Source organism: Leptodactylus fuscus, chromosome 6 (genome assembly GCF_031893055.1).
Source record: "Leptodactylus fuscus isolate aLepFus1 chromosome 6, aLepFus1.hap2, whole genome shotgun sequence".
Taxonomy (NCBI): Eukaryota; Metazoa; Chordata; class Amphibia; order Anura; family Leptodactylidae; genus Leptodactylus; species Leptodactylus fuscus.
In genome coordinates, this window is record NC_134270.1 from 33,624,416 (window position 1) to 33,647,722 (window position 23,307).

The 23,307-nt window shown below is 40.9% G+C and overlaps 1 protein-coding gene across 1 annotated transcript in view; it reads left to right on the top strand.

The window, feature by feature from the left end:
• The window catches only part of ANKK1 (ankyrin repeat and kinase domain containing 1), an 86,973-nt gene extending 80,730 nt beyond the window's left edge, over nucleotides 1-6,243 (top strand). The window contains exons 7-8 of the mRNA XM_075278456.1: nucleotides 1,724-1,763; nucleotides 4,967-6,243. Coding sequence (XP_075134557.1) covers nucleotides 1,724-1,763; nucleotides 4,967-6,243 — 1,317 coding nt within the window. The remainder of the gene's footprint in view (nucleotides 1-1,723; nucleotides 1,764-4,966) is intronic.
• Nucleotides 6,244-23,307: the final 17,064 nt, after the last annotated feature.

The window sequence follows — 23,307 nt, forward strand, 5'->3', positions numbered from 1 at the left end:
CTCACCTTCTGTAGATCCTGTTTTTGAAGAGTAAAGGCTTATTTACACCACCATTCTGTTTTTAATAGATTTAACATTCAAAAAGATTTTTTGGTCTGTTTTTGGCTTATTGACTTGACATTGAGAAACGCTAATGTGATGCTTGTTCTTGAATGGCCATCATATGGCTGTTTGTAACAAACATTTTAACAAATAGAAGTAATAAAAAATTTACAGAATTTGAAAGATTTTCTCTAATTTTCTGAGAGTTGACAGTCTTTTGTGTTGATTAGTTGCCAATGGATATGACCATGAAAACATAAACTTTCTGTGATCTGGCACTTTCGGCAATCCAGCCGGTTTTCCTTGTTGTGGCCGGGTTATCTTCTCGTTCATTGTCCCTGCTTGATAACCCGGCTACAGTATGGAAGTCATGGCTGGGTCTCCGATGAGTCCCAGTCATTGACAGTTCCTACATTCATGGTTGTATCCATTGGTAACCTATCAACACAAAAGATTGGCACCATTAAGATACATAGAGAAAATGTTTAGAATTCTGCAAAATTTTTAAGCAGTAAAAATTGTATCTACAAATTTAGATATGCTTATTAGAGATGAGCGAGTAGAACTCGATCGAGTAGGTGTTCGATCGAATACTACGGTATTTGAGATACTCATACTTGATCGAGTACCATTTGCTGTTTGAATGTAAAAGTTCGATGCAGAACCAGCATTGATTGGCCGAATGCTATAGAGTCGGCCAATCAATGCTGGTTCTTCTCCGACCTTTAGAAGTCTTCTCCGTGCAGCTTCCCTGCGGCGTCTTCCGGCTCTTCATTCACTCTACCAGGCATCGGGCCTGGGCAGAGCCGACTGTCGGCTCTGCGCATGTCCGCTTGTAGTGCGGACATGTGCAGTCGGCTCTGCCCAGGCCCGATGCCTGGCAGAGTGAATGAAGAGCCGGAAGATGCCGCGGGGACGCTGCAAGGAGAAGACTTCTCGGAGGATCCAGCCCAACCCTCACTCGTGGACTTGGTAAGTATAATTTGATTGAACGTTGCCTACCCCTGAAACGAGCATTTCCCCCCATAGACCACAATAGGGTTCGATATTCAATTCGAGTAGTTGAATATTGAGGGGCTACTCGAAACGAATATCGAACCTCGAACATTTTACTGTTCGCTCATTTCTAATGCTTATGTTTATGGGAAAAACCCCTTTAACTTACAATAGCGCATTAAACCAATTGAATACAATATTGTGACATGCTAGCAAAACCCTGATCAGGCTATAATTCTCTATACAACCAGTGGCCACACATAGACAAGTCCATGAAAGACATCTTGTGACAGATTATTGTGAAATCGTGTTGTTTTGAAAGCTGGTCATCTCATGACACACATGTCTGAACAAGTCCAGTCAAGATGAAAAGTAATGAAGGGCAAATCTGTAAAATGTCCTACAACATAAGGAATGCAGTGCTATATACTACACACAGAGGCACCACATCATGGTCAAACAGTACTGTAGTTGGCCCTATAGAAGAAATCTCAGAGGATCAAGAAGGGAAGTTTGGTATCTTCTTTGATCTGCTCATCTATGTACACATACATGTCAGATTTTTGGTGTTTGTACAGATATAAGTTGTATCTATAGAAAGTTGATGTATAAGTTTATAGTTTAGCACCACAGTTCTTTATAGTGAACTCCATTAATTTGCTCATTATGTTTCCCACCAATACAGAACAGCCAACCGTTATCAACTCCAAGTTCCCTGAGCAGTGGTAAGATTCTTTCATTTCAAGTCATTGGACAGCTTAGTAAATGCAACTATTTTACATCTCCTCTGTCGTAATACAAAATCTGTAACTGGGCCCATTAACTATTACTTTTCACTCATATCTAATTTTCATTATAAGTGTCCTCTTATGTGTTTTAGAGGCAAATGGCCCCTCTTAAAGGGAGTCTATCATTGGTGAAAGTGGTTTTTATTAGGGTTGAGTGATCGGGATCGGAAAAGATCAGATTCCGATCAGTGATCGAGTAAATTTCACGATCGTGATCGGAATTCCGAGGTCAGAAGTTATCTCAAGATTAGCTCAACTCTATTCATGTATATATCATTAATAGGGTTGAGTGATTGAGATCGAGAAAGATCGGATCTCAATCAGAAATCGAGCAAATTTCATGATCAGGATCGGCTGGAAAATGATCGGAAATTGGATTTTAAAATCGATCCTGAAATCTGAAGTTCGGCTCAACCTTAGTTTTTAGATAAACACGTGTCTGAATAGCCTTTAACCCCTTAGCGACCCTTGACGTAACTGTACGTCATGGGTCGCATGGGGATGTATGGAGCGAGCTCACACGCTGAGCTCGCTCCATACACGGCAGATGCCGGCTGTATAATACAGCCAGGACCTGCCAATAACAGCAGCGGTCGGTGCCCGAGCCGATCGCTGCTGTTAACCCTTTACACACTGCGGTCAAACGTGACCGCAGTGTGTAAACGGCGCCGGCGGCATGGGCGCCGCCATGTTTCGCCGATCGCCGCCCTCCTGAACGTCACATGAGGGCGGTGATCGGTTGCTATGACAGCCGGAAGCCTATTGAAGGCTTCCAGGCTTGTCTCTGCACTAGATCTATTAGACGATGCCAGAGGCCAGAGGCATCGTCTAATAGAAGTGCTGCGATTTTGCTATTCACTGCAATACTGTAGTATTGCAGTGAATAGTATGAGCGATCAGACTCCCTAGGTTTCAAGGTACCTAAGGGGTCTGATCATAAATGTATAACAAGAAAAAAAAAAGTTTTTAAAAGTATTAAAAAAATAAAAAAAATATAAAAGTTCAAATCACCCCCCTTTCCCTAGATTAGCTATAAAAGTAATTAAAGAACATTAAACATAAACATATTAGGTATCCCTGCGCTCCAAAATGCCCGAACTATTAGAATATTAAAACATTTATCCCGTACTGCGAACGGCGTAGCGGCAAAAAAAATAAAAACCGCCAAAAAGCGTTTTTTTCAACACTTTGCCTCCTATAAAAAATTGAATAAAAAGTGATCAAACCATCAGATCTTTCCCCAAATGATATCAATAGAAACGTCATCTTGTCCCGCATAAAAAGACACCACAACCAGCTCCATACATAGAAATATGAAAAAGTTACAGGTGTTAGAACATGATGACACAAATTTTTTTTTCTATTTTGCAAAGTTTATCATTTTTTAAAAAGTATCAAAACATTTCAAATACTATATAAATTTGGTATCACCGCGTTTGTACTGACACATAGAACACAGGTAACATGTCATTTGTACCAAACAGTGAACGCTGTAAAAATTAAACCCATAAGAAAATGGCGCAAATGCATTTTTTCTCCAATTGCGCCTCATTCTGAATTTTTTTTCCAGCTTCCCAGTACATTGCACAGCATATTGAATGATGCCATTACAAAGTACAATTTGTCCCGCAAACAATAAGCCATCATGTGACTCTGTGAACTGAAAAATGAAAAAGTTATGGCTCTTGAAATGTGAGGAGGGAAAAACGAAAATGCGAAACCAAAAAATGGCCGGGTCCTTAAGGGGTTAAAAAGGCTATTCTACTACTGCCTTTGCATTTTCAATTTACCCCACCGTTTCTTTATAAATCGCTATAATGGCTTATGCAAATGAACCCCAGAGCACCCTGGGCGTGCCCCAGGGCCTCCGAGCACCCTCCTGCGTCATACTTTTTATACAGCACCCTCCACTGCTTGTTCTCCGTCTGTCCTCCTCCTCCTTGCATACTGTGCTGCCATCTTTTCACGCTGTAGCAGTTTGAATCTCAGGCATGCACAGTTCCGCTCTGGTCAGAGAGGTACTGCCCATGTCCGAGCACCATTTTGGTGTAGTTCGCTGGAGAACTGAGTATACTACATACTATATTACACAGCATGGACCTGGCTTTTGTTGCCCGAGTCAGAGGTAATGCGATTTTATCTACATAGCCCACCAAAAGCATTAATAAAAGCTAAATATTATATACAGTACATCCTAAAATAGTGGCATGTGACAATTCAGCTTGTCATACAAAAAAATAAACCCTCCACATGGGAAAAAAAAAAAAAGATTTTGAAATGCAGAGACAGACAAATAAGAAAAGTCATTGGAGGATTCACTATTGATAAAAGGGTCACAAAACTGGAGAATTTCCTTAACCTGAGATACTTAGCATTTAAAGTTTTTGCACATTATTTCTTTTTCCACCAATGATTTCCTTGCAGTCCTATTTTCCAGGTTCCTTCATTCTACATGTTACTTCTTTCTACCTTCCCTTTGATTCTGTATAGTGACTTTTCTATATGTGGGCAAATCAATTGTTGAGGTTATACACATTTCAGTCACATTAATGTGACCACCTGTCAAAATCCAGAATAACCACCTTTGGCAGAGCGGACCGCTGTAAGACGTGCAGGAAGAGAGGGATGTTGTGATAATATTCACTGGGATGCTGAGCCATGCCGACTCCAGTGCCGTGGCCAGCTGCGCTAGGTTATGCGGTTGAGCATCCATGGCACGAACAACCCGATCGAGGTGGTCCCACAGATTCTCGATTGGGTTCAAGTCCAGGGAATTTGCTGGCCAAGGGAGTACGATAAACTCATCCTGGTGCTCCTCGAATCATGCACGTACAATGCGAGCTTTATGACATGTCACATTGTCCTGCTGGTAGATGCCATCGTCCTGAGGAAAAACAATTCGCATGTAGGGGTGAACATGGTCCGCAAGGATAGATGCATACTTGTTTGATCCATCGTGCCTTCCACAATGATGAGTGCACCCAAATGGCTGATGACACGTGCCTTCTCTGGTTATTTAATGTTGACGTAAAAAGTAGGCGGTGGTCACATTAATATGACTGGACTGTGTAAATAGTAATATAATAGGATCTATGAATACCAATGGAAACTAATTAATTAACCATTTCTTTTCATTTTAGGAACAGAAAGATTGCTCTTAATATTTGGTGATATTTCTTGGGAGGATGAAAACAATTTCACTTTGCTTCACTATGCGGTCGCTGAAGGAAACTTTGAGAGAGTGAACCATTTTCTCGGCTTGAATGCCAATGTCAATAGCCGCACAGTGAGTGGATCCACACCGCTCATCTTAGCAGTGCAGAGAAAACTACTCGATATATGTTCTTGCTTAATAGAGAATGGAGCCGATGTCAACATTATGGATGAAGACAAATGGTCACCATTGCACTTTGCTGCCCAAGTAGGAGATGATCGTATAGCTCGGTTACTTTTAGACAATGGAGCACGTGTTGATGCATTGGAACGTGATGATTGGACACCACTACATTTGGCCTCCCAAAATGGTTTTGAGAACGTTGCCCGTGTACTTTTCACACGCCATGCCAACCCAAATTGTCATGAAATAGATGGGAAAACACCACTGCATGTAGCTTCCTGCTATGGTCACTATAATATTGTCAAGCTTCTTATAAGCCAAGGGGCTGACCCAGACATCAAGCAAAAAAATCAAAGGACTCCCCTTCACATTGCTGCTGATAGGGGTTGCTTTCGAGTGGTACAACACCTAATACAGAAAGGAGCCCTTGTAAACACTGTTGATCTCAACCAGTATACCCCTTTGCACATGGCGGTTGTGAAAAACAAGACTTTAATCTGTAAACACCTTATAAAGCACGGAGCCAATGTTAATGTGAAGACCAGCCAGAACTGGACGCCTTTGCACCTTGCAATATTTAAAGGACACGGTGAGATTGTACAATTACTCAAGGAAAGCAACGCCCAATTGGATGCTGTTGGAGATATGACATGGACTCCGCTTCATCTGGCTGTTCGTTATAGTGAAGACTCCATCACCTCTCTTCTACTAGACCTAGGGGCTAACCCAAATGTTGCCGAAATGTCTGGTTGGACACCACTTCATTTTGCTGTTCAAAGGGGGTCTTTTTGCAGTGTTATTAAGCTAATAGAAAACAAAGCTGATGTAGATGCTCAAAATAAGTTCGGCTGGACACCATTACACGTGGCCGTACTAAATGCTAATGCTGCCATTGTGAAAACTTTACTCCGGTCTAATGCCAAACAGAATATAGAAGACAGCAGTGGTTGCACGGCATTACAATTGGCAATACGGAACCAAAAACACAACATTATCTCTCTCCTAGAAGGAGGACCAGACACTTCATCCAACAGCTCAGCTGAAGAGGATTTAGGTCCTTTCCTCCATTTTCAGGAATAGAATGGGGCAGTTTGACTGTGTTCATATTTATTTGTATCTTTGTTTTTAGAAAACAAATATTGATACCTATAGCTATTCATGTGAGCGGGATACAGGCCCTCATAGGATATAGAAACACGAGAACTAGATCAATAACTTGTCAAAACAAAATTAATATATTAGTCAAAACACAGCTTGTTCAATGGAGCAGAGTGTATCCACAAGGGGCATAACTAGGAAAGACTGGGTCCCTTAAAACGTTTTGCCTGCTGTCCCCCCTCCCCCCAGAAAATTAGAAATTACATCTCCCCTTATCTACCTCTTCAACCCACAAGAAATCAGAAGTTGTAAATTCAGAGCTTTACTGCCCTCCCACTATAATGTCCCCTTGGCCCCTTTTCTGCCCCACGCACACAGTATAATAAGATAAGATAAGATAATCCTTTAATAGTCCCACAATGGGGAAATTTCAGTGATACAGTTTCATAGATGGTACAGTAGTATATAACAAGAGAGAAACACATACAAGCTCATGGCAGATAGAGAAATACTAGGAATCATAGCAACTAAAAAGAAAGAAACACAGACACACTGCAGGATCATTTAGTTCTCTGTGTGAAGTGATGTTAATAATACAGCCGAATGTGGTTGTAGGACATGAGGAAGGGGGGGGGGGGTGTCACAGCATGTAGCACGTTTTTTTTTTTTTTTTTGCAGAGGTGGGGGACATAGGCTATCATGATAACATGTGGTAGTTCTTTGGTAGGTGGTAAGATCTCCTGCTCACAGCTGATAGTTCGGTATCTTGCATCAGCACAATTGTCCATTAACCACAAAAAATGCCTCAAATGTCCTTCATCACAGCCCTCCTCCTTTCTTCTTACCACTGTGTTCTACTGCCCAAAGATGTCTAAAGCCATCCCGGTAAACAGGGTGCCCCCTTGTACTGCCTCCCACATTCTATAATGCCACCTTTACTGGCCTCCACACTTTATTATGCCCCCTTTACTGGCCTCAATTTGGTAAATGGCCCCCTTTTCTGGCACCAACATTGTATACTGCCCCCTTTACTTGCCCAAACACAATATGCAGCCTACATTATTGGTCTCCACACAGTATGTTGCTCTCTGTATTGGCTTCCTACAATATATTGTCCCGTTTACAATAACTGCACTGAACCCCACAAAGCAAAATTAGGCTGGAATACTGGAATATTCTAGTATTTAACAGCCAATATTCACTTATCCATCACCGCTCCTGCCCATGGTTGGTTCAGGCTCCATCCTGTGGCATATTACATTCCGGCATTGAACAGCATCAGAATGCAAGGTCCAGGTGTTGAGCATCGAGACATATTAAAAAAAAAAAAAAAACAAAAAAAAAACAGGGTGCCTTAATTCTGCAGTTCCTAAAGCAATCACTACATCTGGTATGGTATGATGGTAGTTCCGTGAATGGTGTCCACCCTTATTATCTCCGGATTCATTGAGCCAAGATAAATGGTAAGGAAGGACAGAGAATGTAACTCAGTATTAATATAAAATATTCTACCAAACTGTAATTAAAAAAAAACAAACAAAAAAAAAAACAAAAACAGAACTGTGAACCACAAAGACCAGAAAGAGTTAAAACAATGAATAAGTGACATTGTAAGATATATTTAATCGTTCTATGTAATATACTAAACTAAATGATGCCATACTGTATGAGATGAAACATTTATATTACTTGGAGCAAACTATGGGAATAAACAAGATACCCATCATGGATATTACAGAAGGATTTGCCCCTACAAGCATTGCTTCAAGGAAAATATCTCCATTATACAGTGCCATAAAGAAGCAACACACAGTAATATTGTATATAGAGGGATTGAAATCTGGAATACATTGTGTAAAAGTCAAAGTTCTCTGTTATTTCTCCTAGACCTTCATGAATAAACTGATACCTGCCATCTTAGGACGGGTTCACACCTGCGCCTGTTCTCGGGTTTCGGGTTTCCGTCTTCAGCCGAGACAAACTGGACAGGAGACAGATACCCAGTGCTCAGTTTTCAAACCCATTCACTTGAATGAGTTTGCAAAGTCACCGACTGTGAGGATCTTCTGCCTCTCTATGGTGAAACCTTTTTTTTTAACCGGACACAAAGTCCTGCATATCCGACTTTTTTTCCAGTTAAACGGTTTTGCCGCTGAGAGGCAGAAGATGCTCACAGGCGGTGACTTTGCAAACCCATGTAAGTGAATGGGTTTGAAAAATGACCGGCGGGTTTCCGTCTCCTGTCCAGTTTCTCTCGGCAGAAGACGAAAACCCAAAAGCGGAGACCAGGCTCAGATGTGAACCCACCCGTACTCCATATTAAAGGATTGTGTCCCTGCAGAGTTTTGCCTTGGGAGCTCTGGATGGACAGTGCTTGACTGTGGAGGGAGGGATACATGCCAAAATACTGTAGTCACACCCAGTTGTCAATATATTCATGAATTTCTAAGAGTTATAACAGAGAAAGCAGACAATGAGTTCTGAGAAAGGATGTTGCAGAATGATTTCTCGAGGTGTACCAATAGTTACTAAAGCAAACCGGTCAGGAGAAGCTCCAGGTTTTCTTTAAGGCTGAGGCCCCACATTGCGGAAACACAGCTTTTTTTTGTTGCTGTGGTTTTTTGAGCCAAAGCCAAGAATGTCAGGACTCCAAGGAGGACTTTTCTCTCTCCGCATTTTACAGTCGGAAACTGGGTGGAATCCCAGAGGACCCCATCATAGTCTACGGGGTCTGTCGTTTTCCGTGAGTAACCGCTTTTTAAGCAGATTGGGTTTCCATTTTTAGGGACCCAATTGGACTCGAAGAATGGAAACCCGAACGCAGGTATGAGCCTGGGTAAGAGTGGCTTCTAAAGGAACAAGAAATATATATATATATATAAAAAAAAAAAACACTTAGACTCTTACCTTTTTCTAAATCCTGTTCTGGCTTTGACAATAAAAAACGTAGAAAAAAAATCTGTTTTCTGCAACATGTGGCCTCAGCCAAAAGAGGCTTTTCAGCTTCAACTACATACATAGTATGTATGTACAGTATATAGGATATACAAGAGGATGAAGATATTTCTTACCAATGTTGAATTTTATTGTATAAGATACTGAAGACCTATTCTGATCAAAGAATGGACCCTTGGTTATGGCAGATATATGGACACAGACTTGTACAGTGGGACGAGAGGTCCATGCAGTATAGCGCCTACATATGGCACCATATTACAATGGTACTCTAGCATAACATAGAAATATGGCATCTCATTGAAGATCTAAGACTTTATTCACATGACCATTCTGTTTTAATCGGACCTAATATCTATGATAAAACGGATGCACGTGTCTGTTTTTGACAGCCATTGTGCGTCAGTTTTGTGTATGTCCATTTTTCGACGGCCATATGCCCGATTTTAATGACCCGTTGAAAAAAATGGATGGTCTTTGTTTTTAACCCAACCCATTGAGCTGTTTTTTGTTTTTTTTTCCTCAGCTATAACTGAGACATAAATCCGCGTTCCATCCATTAACACTGGATTGATTTCTAGTGGGGTCATGCATCGACTCGGACAAAGATAGAAGTCTGGTTTTTCTTAACTGACTGATTTTTCTGCCCATCAAAAAAATGGACATGTGAATACGCTCACTCATTGTCAGTGTTAAAATGACCATGTGACAGCCATCAAAATATGTCCGTCATACTGCTGTTTTTCACGCGAATAAGGTCTAACAGGTCTAACTGTAACTGGTGAAGCCATATTATGGCATTATACATGGGAAATACATTGATATCAAGCTTTGTGTAACTTCTTGTGTTTGAGGACGATATATAGATATATAGAATACTAGCTGTAAATACAAATACGGTAGCACAAGGTGCAAATTGTGTATAGCAAAATGTTATAGAAAGAGAAATAAAATAGATGTATTACTGAAGACATTCTAGGAATGTAATGTGTATAGTTTATAACGAAAAACAGAAAATATAAAAATATCCCTTGCAGACGACCGTTACACGGATTTACGGATAGCACACTGGCCCATTCTTTTCTATGGGTCCATACACACAATCATAAATTTCACAATCCTGTGTGCAGTCATAGTTTTTGTACTCTCCATTTTTGCTCAAGGTTGTGACTTTTAGCATTTTCTGCCATGCTTGCCTCCAAAAATGGAAAAGTGTGCTGAGCAAGGCAACTATCACAGAAGACCAGTGTAGAGATTCTTCAGCCAGAAAATTGGTGCAAATTATCGCTGAAATCTATACCAGACACTGACCAGTGTAGATTTTGATTCTGGTACACAGAACATCCTGGGATATGCCATAGGTATTAAGAGGCTGAAGAATCATACATCTGGTTCATCTCACACCAGATGGAGCAAAGGATTGGGATTGGTGCATAAAGCGCGTCTTGATTTCTGTTAGCTGTCAATGAATGGGAATTTTATTGACAGACTCCAAACAATCTGATTTTCATGACCTAGCCTAGGAATAGGCCATCAATATCCAGGCTTGGATAACCTCTTAAGAAGGACCTTTTTCTCCTTTGGCCAATTCCCAACTCTTCATATCATGTAATTTCAGCACAGTTGGATTTTCTTTTGGTAGCCCCCATTGTTCCTGAGTAATAAGTTCTGTTAGTTTTGGTGCCTGATGTGCTATTCAGGTCTCAGTTAGATTGGTGGTGTTAAGCAGGAGCAAGCAAGGTGTGTGAATCTGAACTGATACTGTTCATAGTAGAGGCTAGAAAAAAAACTCCTACTGTGCTGGAATCAGATCTAAGAACTGAAGATGGTAGACGTGCCCTTTAAGGTTGGGGTCACAGGTCGCGAAAAATGTTGCTTTTTACATTACCCGCAAAGTGGATGGGATTTTGGCTAATCCCAACCGACATATTACAGAAAAATATCCGCAGCGGAAATGCGGAAAAACTGCCACGTTTTTGTGAATCACAGCATGTCAATTATACTTACGGAAATGCTGGCGTTTTCCATATAGGTATAATAAGGTCAGAAAGTCCACAGAGGAAAACTCTGTGGACTTTCTGTGAGAAGAGCTGCAGAAAAGAACGCAACACGTTTCCACCACAGTCTTCTCTGCAGCACTTTTTTGGCCTTGGTTCACTACATGAGGCCTTAGCCTAAGGGCCCCTTCACACGGTGTAAACGCTCGGCTCATTCAGAGCCGTACACGCGAGCGCTTCTAAACACTTCCCATTCACTTCAATGGGAAGTGTTTAGAAGCGTTCGCGTGTACGGATCGGAATGAGCCGAGCGCTTACGCCGTGTGAAGGGGCCCTAATGGTATAAACATTCAGTATATACTATCAGTATATCTACATTACATAAATACAAAATAGCAGCAAATACTGTAAAATAATTAAAAAACCTGTACTCCCCTTTATCTCCAGAGATCCCCCACTGGCTCACTCAGTTGCCACGTGGCATATTTTAGACTACTGGTGATACCAGTAGTAAGACGTGACTGCCGAGGTTAATACACTTTCTGACAGCAAATACTGGTAGGGAGTTTCAGACTATCCTCAAGGGATCTGGAAGGGATTGAATTGTTGATATTTTATTTAAAGTTTTAGAGAATTTGCTTTGTTTTTAAAGGAGTCAGGAAACCCCTTTAAGATAAAGGTGATATTTGTACCTTCATGTTTTTGTGCTGCTATATAATGATATAACATTGATTAAATTGATTAATTTCTTCAAAAGAATTACAGTACGTTAGGGTCACATTAGTGTTTGGGTTTCTGTTTTTCTGGTCCATTTAGGGACCTGGAAAAACGAAACCCAATCCGCTTATAAAGTGGTTTCCAGTGGAAAGCCGAGGACCCCATAGACTGTAATTGGGTCCCTCGGGTTTCCGTCCAGTCTCTGCCTGAAAAATGGTGACTTTTCTCTTTGCATTTTTCAAGTGGAATGGTGGACGGAATCCTGAGAACTGGTGTGAACCGAGCCTGACTCATTATATTGAAAACAGTAGCCCTGAATGAGTGTTATATTAAGCCAGTAATACTTAGCAAAGCCTTTGACACTATGTTAGGATAGATTCACACTGCTTCTTTTTTCAAGTGTTTTTGAGCTATTTTTTGAAACTTTCTTTGAGGTGTCCCATTGCCTCCAATTAATTTTGTAGACTTATTTATGGACTCAAGAAAGGGCGGGATGCTTTTTTTCTTTTTTTTTTAAAAAACAGCACGGAAAAACGAAGCTAGAAGATTTTGGGCATTTTTGGAGTTCCGTTTGGTTTTGAGAAAAAAGCCTATAAAAAAGTTTCAAAAAGTGTAATGTGAACCCATCCTTAGGTTATGGATCCATGTACTGGAAACACAGAGATTTTTGTTAGTACAGAAACCTCAACATTGTATTATTGTTGGCTTATCCTTTTTTTACTGATGTTATTACTATAAATAAAACATCTGAATTTGCAAAATAACTATGCTCCATGCATGTTTTTTGGCCTTATATTTTATAGATTACCGTATATACTTGAGTATAAGCCGGCCCGAATATAAGCCGAGGCCCCTAATTTTACCACAAAAAAACTGGGAAAACTTATTGACTCGAGTATAAGCCGAGGGGGAAATCCACCATTGCAGTTAAAAATTCTGGTCATGTGCATTACAGCTCAGTAACTCCATGGAGATCATAGTAATAGCAGTTAACCCCATCGTGTCCCTCACATTAACCCCCTGTGTGCCTCATAAGAGTTACTGATATGTGGGACATATGGAGGTAATAATTAGGTATCTTCATGAATAAGGTCCTTTATTAGTACCCCCATGTGTCTCACATATTAATAACCCTTATATGGGGCACACAGGGGTTAATATGAGGGACATGATGGGGTTAACTGTTATTAATTTGAGGCACATGGAGTTGCTGAAACTAAATTAATAACCCCAAATGCCTGACAGTAATAGGAATAGTAACCCCTGCAGGTCCCTGTGTGTTTTACTTTCTCTTTACTGTAGCTTCCTCTCCTCGATACGACAGACATCTACCATAACACACAATGAATCCTGGCCACTCATCTGCAGGGTAGATGCTAAATCCTAGTGCGCTAAAGGACCTCTGATGACATCATGACCATGTGACCGGACTCTGGTGTGGGCGGAGCTACTAGGATTTAGTCTCAACCTTATCTGCAGATGTTACATACCAGTGGCTACAGGACCTTTGATGACATCACATTCACATAACTTACATGACAAGCCAATCACAGAGCAGTAGCACTATAGGAACTCTCCCTTTAATTTATGCAGGTTCTTGCAGGTCTCTGTGCTCCGTGGACCCTGACTCGAGTATAAGCCGAGGGGGGCTTTTTCAGCATAAAAACTGCTGAAAAAGTTGGCTTATACTCGGGTATATACAGTATATTGCTTTGTTCTTTGCACATAGTGTGGAACATTCTGGATTCTAAACTTAGAAACAACTGAATTTTTGGCCCATGCCAAGGATTTTTTGTCCTTTTTACCCATGACACTTTTTAAAAAGTGAGTCCTTTGCCACTTGTTAAGTATGGCGGATCTGATGCGAGTAGACCAGCATAGGCCAGGGAACCACATTGCAAAAATGCAGCATTTTTGGCCATGGCAGAAACACCATTGCTAAAATATGCTGCCTTTTGCAGTATCTATAAAGGGCATTGTGTTGAGATGGGAAAACTACTTTAATTAAAAGGACGCTTAGCCTAGATTAGATACAGCTGCCTAGATACAAAAAGTATAGCGGGTTTTAGGAAAATTATGTTATTAAGAGTTAAAGATAGAACTGGACAATGCCTCTAAATGTGATCGCTCACAAAGTTTTATAGAGAGAAATAATAGTTTCCCTGTCATAGATGAGATCCTTCAGCTGTGAGAACTCATTCTGCGGCTGAATACACTCAGGCATTTCCATATGACATTGAAAAAAAATGTCTTCCATTTACCTCAGTACATCGCCATGTTGGCTTCAAAATGCCTCATTTGTCTGGCTGGATAAGTGCACAGGTCTGAAGAACAGCTCTTACACCGACGTGCCTTCACATTCTGGGGGCCAGGGTACAGAACAATACACAAAAAGAATTGGGAGAGATTACAGAGAGAATAAATCAAGGCCTCCAAAATGCAAGACAATCTTACAGAACATGTAAAAAGTATTTACCCCCCCCCCCCCTCCCTTCTTGTTTTATTGTGCAACACATTCTATAAAGTCCCAGTGGATGTAACTAGTCATATGCAAGGATAGGGGAAGTTTTGAAGATTCATTTCATTTTGGGTGTGGGTGATTCAGTCTAAAGAATGTTTTTGGGTCTAATATGTTTAGTATAAACCAGAACTTAAACAGAGTGCAAAACACTGTCAGGGCTCCTAGGAACCTCTCTATAAAACATAGTGCAGAACACTGTCAGGGCTCCTAGGAACCTATCTATAAATCATAATGTAGAACACTGTTAGGGCTCCTAGGAACCTATCTATAAAAAATAGTATAAAACACTGTCAGGGCTCCTAGGAACCTATCTATAAAACATAGTGTATAATAATGTCAAGGCTCCTAGGAACCTCTCTATAAAAAATAGTGTATAATACTGTCAGGGCTCCTAGGAACCTATTTATAAAACATAGTGTAGATCACTGTCAGGGCTCCTAGGAACCTATCTATAAAACATAGTGTAGAACACTGTCAGGGCTCCTAGGAACCTCTCTATAAAAAAAATAGTGTAGGACACTGCCAGGGCTCCTAGGAACCTATCTATAAAACATAGTGTATAATAATATCAAGGCTCCTAGGAACCTCTCTATAAAACATAGTCTAGAACACTGTCAGGGCTCCTAGGAACCTATCTATAAAACATAGTGTAGAACACTGTCAGGGCTCCTAGTAACCTATCTATAAAACAGTGTAGAACACTGTCAGGGCTTCTAGGAACCACTCTATAAAGCATTGTGTATGACACTGTCAGGACTCCTAGGAACCTATCTATAAAACATAGTATAGGACACTCTCAGGGCTCCTAGGAACCTATCTATAAAACATAGTGTAGAACACTGTGATGGCTCCTAGGAACAAATCTATAAAACATAGTGTATAATAATATCAAGGCTCCTAGGAACCTCTCTATAAAACATAGTGTAGAACACTGTCAGGGCTCCTAGGAACCTCTCTATAAAACATAGTGTAGAACACTGTCAGGGCTCCTAGGAACCTCTCTATAAAACATAGTGTAGAACACTGTCAGGGCTCCTAGGAACCTCTCTATAAAACATAGTGTAGAACACTGTCAGGGCTCCTAGGAACCTATCTATAAAACATAGTGTATAATAATGTCAAGGCTCCTAGGAACCTCTCTATAAAAAATAGTGTATAATACTGTCAGGGCTCCTAGGAACCTATTTATAAAACATAGTGTAGATCACTGTCAGGGCTCCTAGGAACCTATCTATAAAACATAGTGTAGAACACTGTCAGGGCTCCTAGGAACCTCTCTATAAAAAAAATAGTGTAGGACACTGCCAGGGCTCCTAGGAACCTATCTATAAAACATAGTGTATAATAATATCAAGGCTCCTAGGAACCTCTCTATAAAACATAGTCTAGAACACTGTCAGGGCTCCTAGGAACCTATCTATAAAACATAGTGTAGAACACTGTCAGGGCTCCTAGTAACCTATCTATAAAACAGTGTAGAACACTGTCAGGGCTTCTAGGAACCACTCTATAAAGCATTGTGTATGACACTGTCAGGACTCCTAGGAACCTATCTATAAAACATAGTATAGGACACTCTCAGGGCTCCTAGGAACCTATCTATAAAACATAGTGTAGAACACTGTGATGGCTCCTAGGAACAAATCTATAAAACATAGTGTATAATAATATCAAGGCTCCTAGGAACCTCTCTATAAAACATAGTGTAGAACACTGTCAGGGCTCCTAGGAACCTCTCTATAAAACATAGTGTAGAACACTGTCAGGGCTCCTAGGAACCTCTCTATAAAACATAGTGTAGAACACTGTCAGGGCTCCTAGGAACCTCTCTATAAAACATAGTGTAGAACACTGTCAGGGCTCCTAGGAACCTATCTATAAAACATAGTATAGGACACTCTCAGGGCTCCTAGGAACCTATCTATAAAACATAGTGTAGAACACTGTGATGGCTCCTAGGAACCTATCTATAAAACATAGTGTATAATAATATCAAGGCTCCTAGGAACCTCTCTATAAAACATAGTGTAGAACACTGTCAGGGCTCCTAGGAACCTCTCTATAAAACATAGTGTAGAACACTGTCAGGGCTCCTAGGAACCTCTCTATAAAAAAAATAGTGTAGGACACTGCCAGGGTTCCTAGGAACCTATCTATAAAACATAGTGTATAATAATATCAAGGCTCCTAGGAACCTCTCTATAAAACATAGTCTAGAACACTGTCAGGGCTCCTAGGAACCTATCTATAAAACATAGTGTAGAACACTGTCAGGGCTCCTAGGAACCTATCTATAAAACATAGTGTAGAACACTGTCAGGGCTCCTAGGAACCTATCTATAAAACATAGTGTAGAACACTGTCAGGGCTCCTAGGAACCTATCTATAAAACATAGTGTAGAACACTGTCAGGGCTCCTAGTAACCTATCTATAAAACAGTGTAGAACACTGTCAGGGCTTCTAGGAACCACTCTATAAAGCATTGTGTATGACACTGTCAGGACTCCTAGGAACCTATCTATAAAACATAGTATAGGACACTCTCAGGGCTCCTAGGAACCTATCTATAAAACATAGTGTAGAACACTGTGATGGCTCCTAGGAACCTATCTATAAAACATAGTGTATAATAATATCAAGGCTCCTAGGAACCTCTCTATAAAACATAGTGTAGAACACTGTCAGGGCTCCTAGGAACCTCTCTATAAAACATAGTGTAGAACACTGTCAGGGCTCCTAGGAACCTCTCTATAAAACATAGTGTAGAACACTGTCAGGGCTCCTAGGAACCTCTCTATAAAACATAGTGTAGAACACTGTCAGGGCTCCTAGGAACCTATCTATAAAACATAGTGCCAAACACTCTTAGAGCTCCTAGGAACCTCTCTATAAAACATAGTGTAGAACAATGTTAGGGCTCCTAGGAACCTCTCTATAAAACATAGTGTAGAACAATGTCAGGGCTCCTAGGAACCTATCTATAAAACATAGTGTAGAACACTGTTAGGGCTCCTAGGAATCTATCTATAAAACATAGTGTATAATACTGCCAGGGCTCCTAGGAACCTATCTATAAAACATAGTGTAGAACACTGTCAGGGCTCCTAGGAACCTATCTATAAAACATAGTGTAGAACACTGCCAGGGCTCCTAGGAACCTCTCTATAAAACATAGTGTAGAACACTGTCACGGCTCCTAGGAATCTATCTATAAAACATAGTGTAGAACACTGTCAGGGCTCCTAGGAACCTATCTATAAAACATAGTGTAGAACACTGTCAGGGCTCCTAGGAACATATCTATAAAACATAGTGTAGAACACTGTCAGGGCTCCTAGGAACCTATCTATAAAACATAGTGTAGAACACTGTCAGGGCTCCTAGGAACCTATCTATAAAACATAGTGTAGAACACTGTCAGGGCTCCTAGGAACCTATCTGTAAAACATAGTGTAGAACACTGTCAGGGCTCCTAGGAACCTCTCTATAAAACATAGTGTAGAACACTGTCAGGGCTCCTAGAAACCTATCTATAAAACATAGTGTAGAACACTGTTAGGGCTCCTAGGAACCTATCTATAAAACATAGTGTAGAATACTGCCAGGGCTCCTAGGAACCTATCTATAAAACATAGTGTAGAACACTGTCAGGGCTCCTAGGAACCTATCTATAAAACATAGTGTAGAACACTGTCAGGGCTCCTAGGAACCTATCTATAAAACATAGTGTAGAACACTGTCAGGGCTCCTAGGAACCTATCTATTATGACCCCCCCCCTGTATAAGTCTATGGATGAGTACTAATGGGGGTGGTATTTCTTACATCCCGGCAATAGCACTGAGCTACGAGGAGAGCCCTTCCCACACTGAGGAGGTATTGTGCTGAAACTAACAGCATCGACAGCTTCACCACCCGGGCACATACCGGCAAAGTCAACAGAGTACTGAATTCAGCGGACTGTCAGAATTCTAGTGGTATCTATAACCGCACTTTCATGAGGACATGAAAGGTCCTCTTTAATTGGGGAATTGGGGACCTTAACCAAATTTGGGCTAAGGTAAGCATGGATACATCTATATGTTGATACAGTAGCTTTGGGCTTACTTTGATGTAATTATTTTAAATAAGGGCTACTTGTCTTTGTGTTGTATCCAACTATGTTCATAACTTCTATAGGACTTTGCATAGAGCGGTAGTGCACATGCATCATATTCCTTACAAATGGGATTTTAGGACCCCTGTTGTAGTGATTAATGGGAGACCCAATGACCAAACATCTACTGTCTAAACACTTGTCAAGGGATAGCTCCTTTACTTGCTAAGCTAATTTGGGATATTATTGGGAAAATAACACTAAACCCTAGACCCAGTGGCGTAACTAGGAATGGCGGGGCCCCGTGGCGAACTTTTGACATGGGGCCCCCCCGACACCGAAGATCTCGACCGAGTCCCTCCTACGCATTCCTGCGCGCTCTATTATGTCCCATAGTGGCCCCTGCACACAGTATTATACCCAATAGTGGCCCCTGCACACAGTATTATGTCCCATAGTGGCCCCTGCACACAGTATTATACCCAATAGTGGCCCCTGCACACAGTATTATACCCAATAGTGGCCCCTGCACACAGTATTATGTCCCATAGTGGCCCCTGCACACAGTATTATGTCCCATAGTGGCCCCTGCACACAGTATTATATCCCTTAGTGGCCCCTGCACACAGTATTATGTCCCTTAGTGGCCCCTACAGGACTAAATACTGTCACCGCTGACCGCTATACCAGGACAAATTGTGGATAAAAAAAATCTGGTCATGTGCATTACAATTTAGTAACTCCATGTGCCTCATATTAATAACAGTTAACCCTATCATGTCCCTCACATTAAGCCTTGTGTACCTCACATAAGAATTACTGATATGTGAGAGACATGGAGGTAATAATAAAGTATCTTCATTACTATTACCCCCAAATGTCTCACATATCAGTAACTCTTATGGTGAGGCAAACAGGGGTTAATGTGAGGGAGATGATGGGGTTAACTGCTATTACTATGAGGCACATGGAGTTACTAAAACACAAGTAATCCCCCCAAATGCCTGATAGTAATAAGTATAGTAACCCCAGTACGTACCTGTGTAGCTTCAGTTTCATTTTCCTGGAGCAGCTTCTTCCTCTTCTCTTCTGTGCTGGACGGCAGGGATAAGCCCCGCCTCCTCCTCTCATTGGTGGGCAGAGGACAGCAGAGAAAGGGAGGGGGAAGAGAGGGAGATCTTCCTGAAGCGCTGAGAGGAGCCAGAGCTGCAGCTCCTGTCTCAGCCGTTGCTGCAGCTTCGGGGCCCCCTGTTGGTGGAAAGTATTCCACCAACAGGGGGCCCCGACCATTATACTCGGGGGTCCGAAAAGACCTCCGAGCATAATGATAGCAGCTGTCACCGGGCCCCTAATGTCCCGGGCCCTGTGGCAGCTGCTACCGCTGCGATGGTGGTAGTTACGCTACTGCCTAGACCATCAGTACATTATGAAAGTATAATTATGTTAGAAACCGGAGAATTGGAAATTCTACTTTACAATCCACTTGCCTTGAGCCTGTTCTCCCTTACACAGTAAGATACTTGGTAATGTCACCATCATGATTCTGTGTGATGTCACTTAATGGACCATATTACATCATGCAGTCAGATCTTATCATGGATAATAACTTAAGCACAAGCTGATAAGTCTTTTCCGTGAATATATGATGGTTATATTATGTGTGTACACCAGGAATGACCTCATAGACATAGAGGTTTTCTATTATTTCAGTCACAGTAAGTAAAGGCATCATCATTTTTTTACTGACTTTTCATATGGGTCCATTTGCCAAAAACCATCCCACCCTGTAACATACTATACTGTATGAGTATCATTTGCTGCATTTGCATTTGTTACATAAAACCAATGTGACTAAGTGGGAAGTATACAACATTATTTCGATATAGGGCAATACTAACAACGTTATAGAACACCATATACCCAGAAATAGTTTGGGGATTTTTTCAAGCAAAGTGCTTATGCATTCCCTGCAATCCTCTCTATGACCCGTTGCACATACAGAAGTGGATATGACATGGTTGACACCTCCAGTCGCGTAATCTTGTGATGGGAAGGTGACAGGTTGTCATTTCACAGCTACATTGTAAGGCTTCTGCATGTATAAGCGTCCTGTTCAGGGTGATAGAAAGCAGAGTAGGGACAAAAAGATAATGAATATTTTGTTTGCATAGCCAGATACCCTGCATCAGATGGGAGTCATTTCTATATTTTTGAATTAGGACTTAGCTTCGTGATAATGTCGACATGTTATGGTAGAGAGGTCTGAAGGGGGCAGTGATGTTACAGAACAGTATAGTCAATGTGGTGATGTCATAGCTAGTAATTAACCACAGTGATGTCACAGTACAGAGAAAATGTACACAGTGATGTTACAGTACTGGAATATGGTACACAATGATGTCACAGTACAGGATAATACATAGTGATGTCACAGTACAGGGATAATACACACAGTGATGTCACAGTACAGCGATAATAGTCACAGTGATGTCACAGTACAGGGATAAACACACAGTGATGTCACAGTACAGGGATAATACACACAGTGATGTCACAGTACAGGGATAATACACACAGTGATGTCACAGTACAGAGATAATACACACAGTGATGTCACAGTACAGGGATAATACACACAGTGATGTCACAGTACAGGGATAATACACACAGTGATGTCACAGTACAGGGATAATACACTCAGTGATGTCACAGTACAGAGATAATACACACAGTGATGTCACAGTACAGAAATAATACACACAGTGATGTCACAGTACAGGGATAATACACACAGTGATGTCACAGTACAGGGATAATATACACAGTGATGTCACAGTACAGAGATAATACACACAGTGATGTCACAGTACAGGGATAATACACATAGTGATGTCACAGTACAGAGATAATACACACAGTGATGTCACAGTACAGGGATAATACACATAGTGATGTCACAGTACAGAAATAATACACTCAGTGATGTCACAGTACAGAGATAATACACACAGTGATGTCACAGTACAGAAATAATACACACAGTGATGTCACAGTACAGGGATAATACACACAGTGATGTCACAGTACAGGGATAATACACACAGTGATGTCACAGTACAGGGATAATACACACAGTGATGTCACAGTACAGGGATAATATACACAGTGATGTCACAGTACAGAGATAATACACACAGTGATGTCACAGTACAGGGATAATACACATAGTGATGTCACAGTACAGGGATAATACACACAGTGATGTCACAGTACAGGGATAATACACACAGTGATGTCACAGTACAGGGATAATATACACAGTGATGTCACAGTACAGAGATAATACACACAGTGATGTCACAGTACAGGGATAATACACACAGTGATGTCACAGTACAGGGATAATACACATAGTGATGTCACAGTACAGAGATAATACACACAGTGATGTCACAGTACAGGGATAATACACATAGTGATGTCACAGTACAGAAATAATACACTCAGTGATGTCACAGTACAGAGATAATACACACAGTGATGTCACAGTACAGAAATAATACACACAGTGATGTCACAGTACAGGATGATACACACAGTGATGTCACAGTACAGGGATAATACACACAGTGATGTCACAGTACAGGGATAATATACACAGTGATGTCACAGTACAGAGATAATACACACAGTGATGTCACAGTACAGGGATAATACACACAGTGATGTCACAGTACAGGGATAATACACACAGTGATGTCACAGTACAGGGATAATACACACAGTGATGTCACAGTACAGGGATAATACACACAGTGATGTCACAGTACAGGGATAATACACACAGTGATGTCACAGTACAGGGATAATACACACAGTGATGTCACAGTACAGGGATAATATACACAGTGATGTCACTGATCACACATAATACCAGCACCTAGTGTACAAATCTTTCTCATTTCATCAGCTAAATATAAGAAAGTATGGTGTATGTGTATATGCTGTACATGCAGGGGTGCACATTTTATTGGTGCAACTGATCAGGGGGCCTATCAACTTAACTTCAAATTTCTACTGTGTAATGGACTGCAGGTAAATGCCTTACTGTTGTTGTCTTCTAGAATAAGATGGCTATTTCATCTGCAGGTTTTCTTTAAGACATTTCAGAGGTGTCCGTTCATTTAAAGCACAGTTAGTGAAATGTATGTAGCTGTTGGCAAACAATACTACATTGGTCCATAAGATCCTAGAAATGCTATCAACAACACTGGTAGGACAGATGCCATTTATCATGGGGTTTATTAGATTATTACTAAATTATACATTTTGCATTGGGCTACAAAGCTAGCTACGGTTTATATAATGTACACCACTCATGTCGTGGCAGGTTGTCCATTAATGGAGGGAATAACCACCAGAAACCAATATAAGCACAACACTGCTGTGAGGCATATAGAAATGAGGTCATATATTAGACCCCATGTCTCAATTTACAGCATATATGTTGCAATAGACGTATAAAATGTACGTTTGTGATGTTCATAAGAGGGTTTCTAGGTTTTATAGTATGCACAGAGGAGTACAGTACAGATAATGCACACAGTGATGTCACAGTACAGATAATGCACACAGTGATGTCACAGTACAGGGATAATACACACAGTGATGTCACAGAACAGGAATAATGCACACAGTGATGTCACAGTACAGGGATAATACACACAGTAATGTCACAGTACAGGGATAATACACACAGTG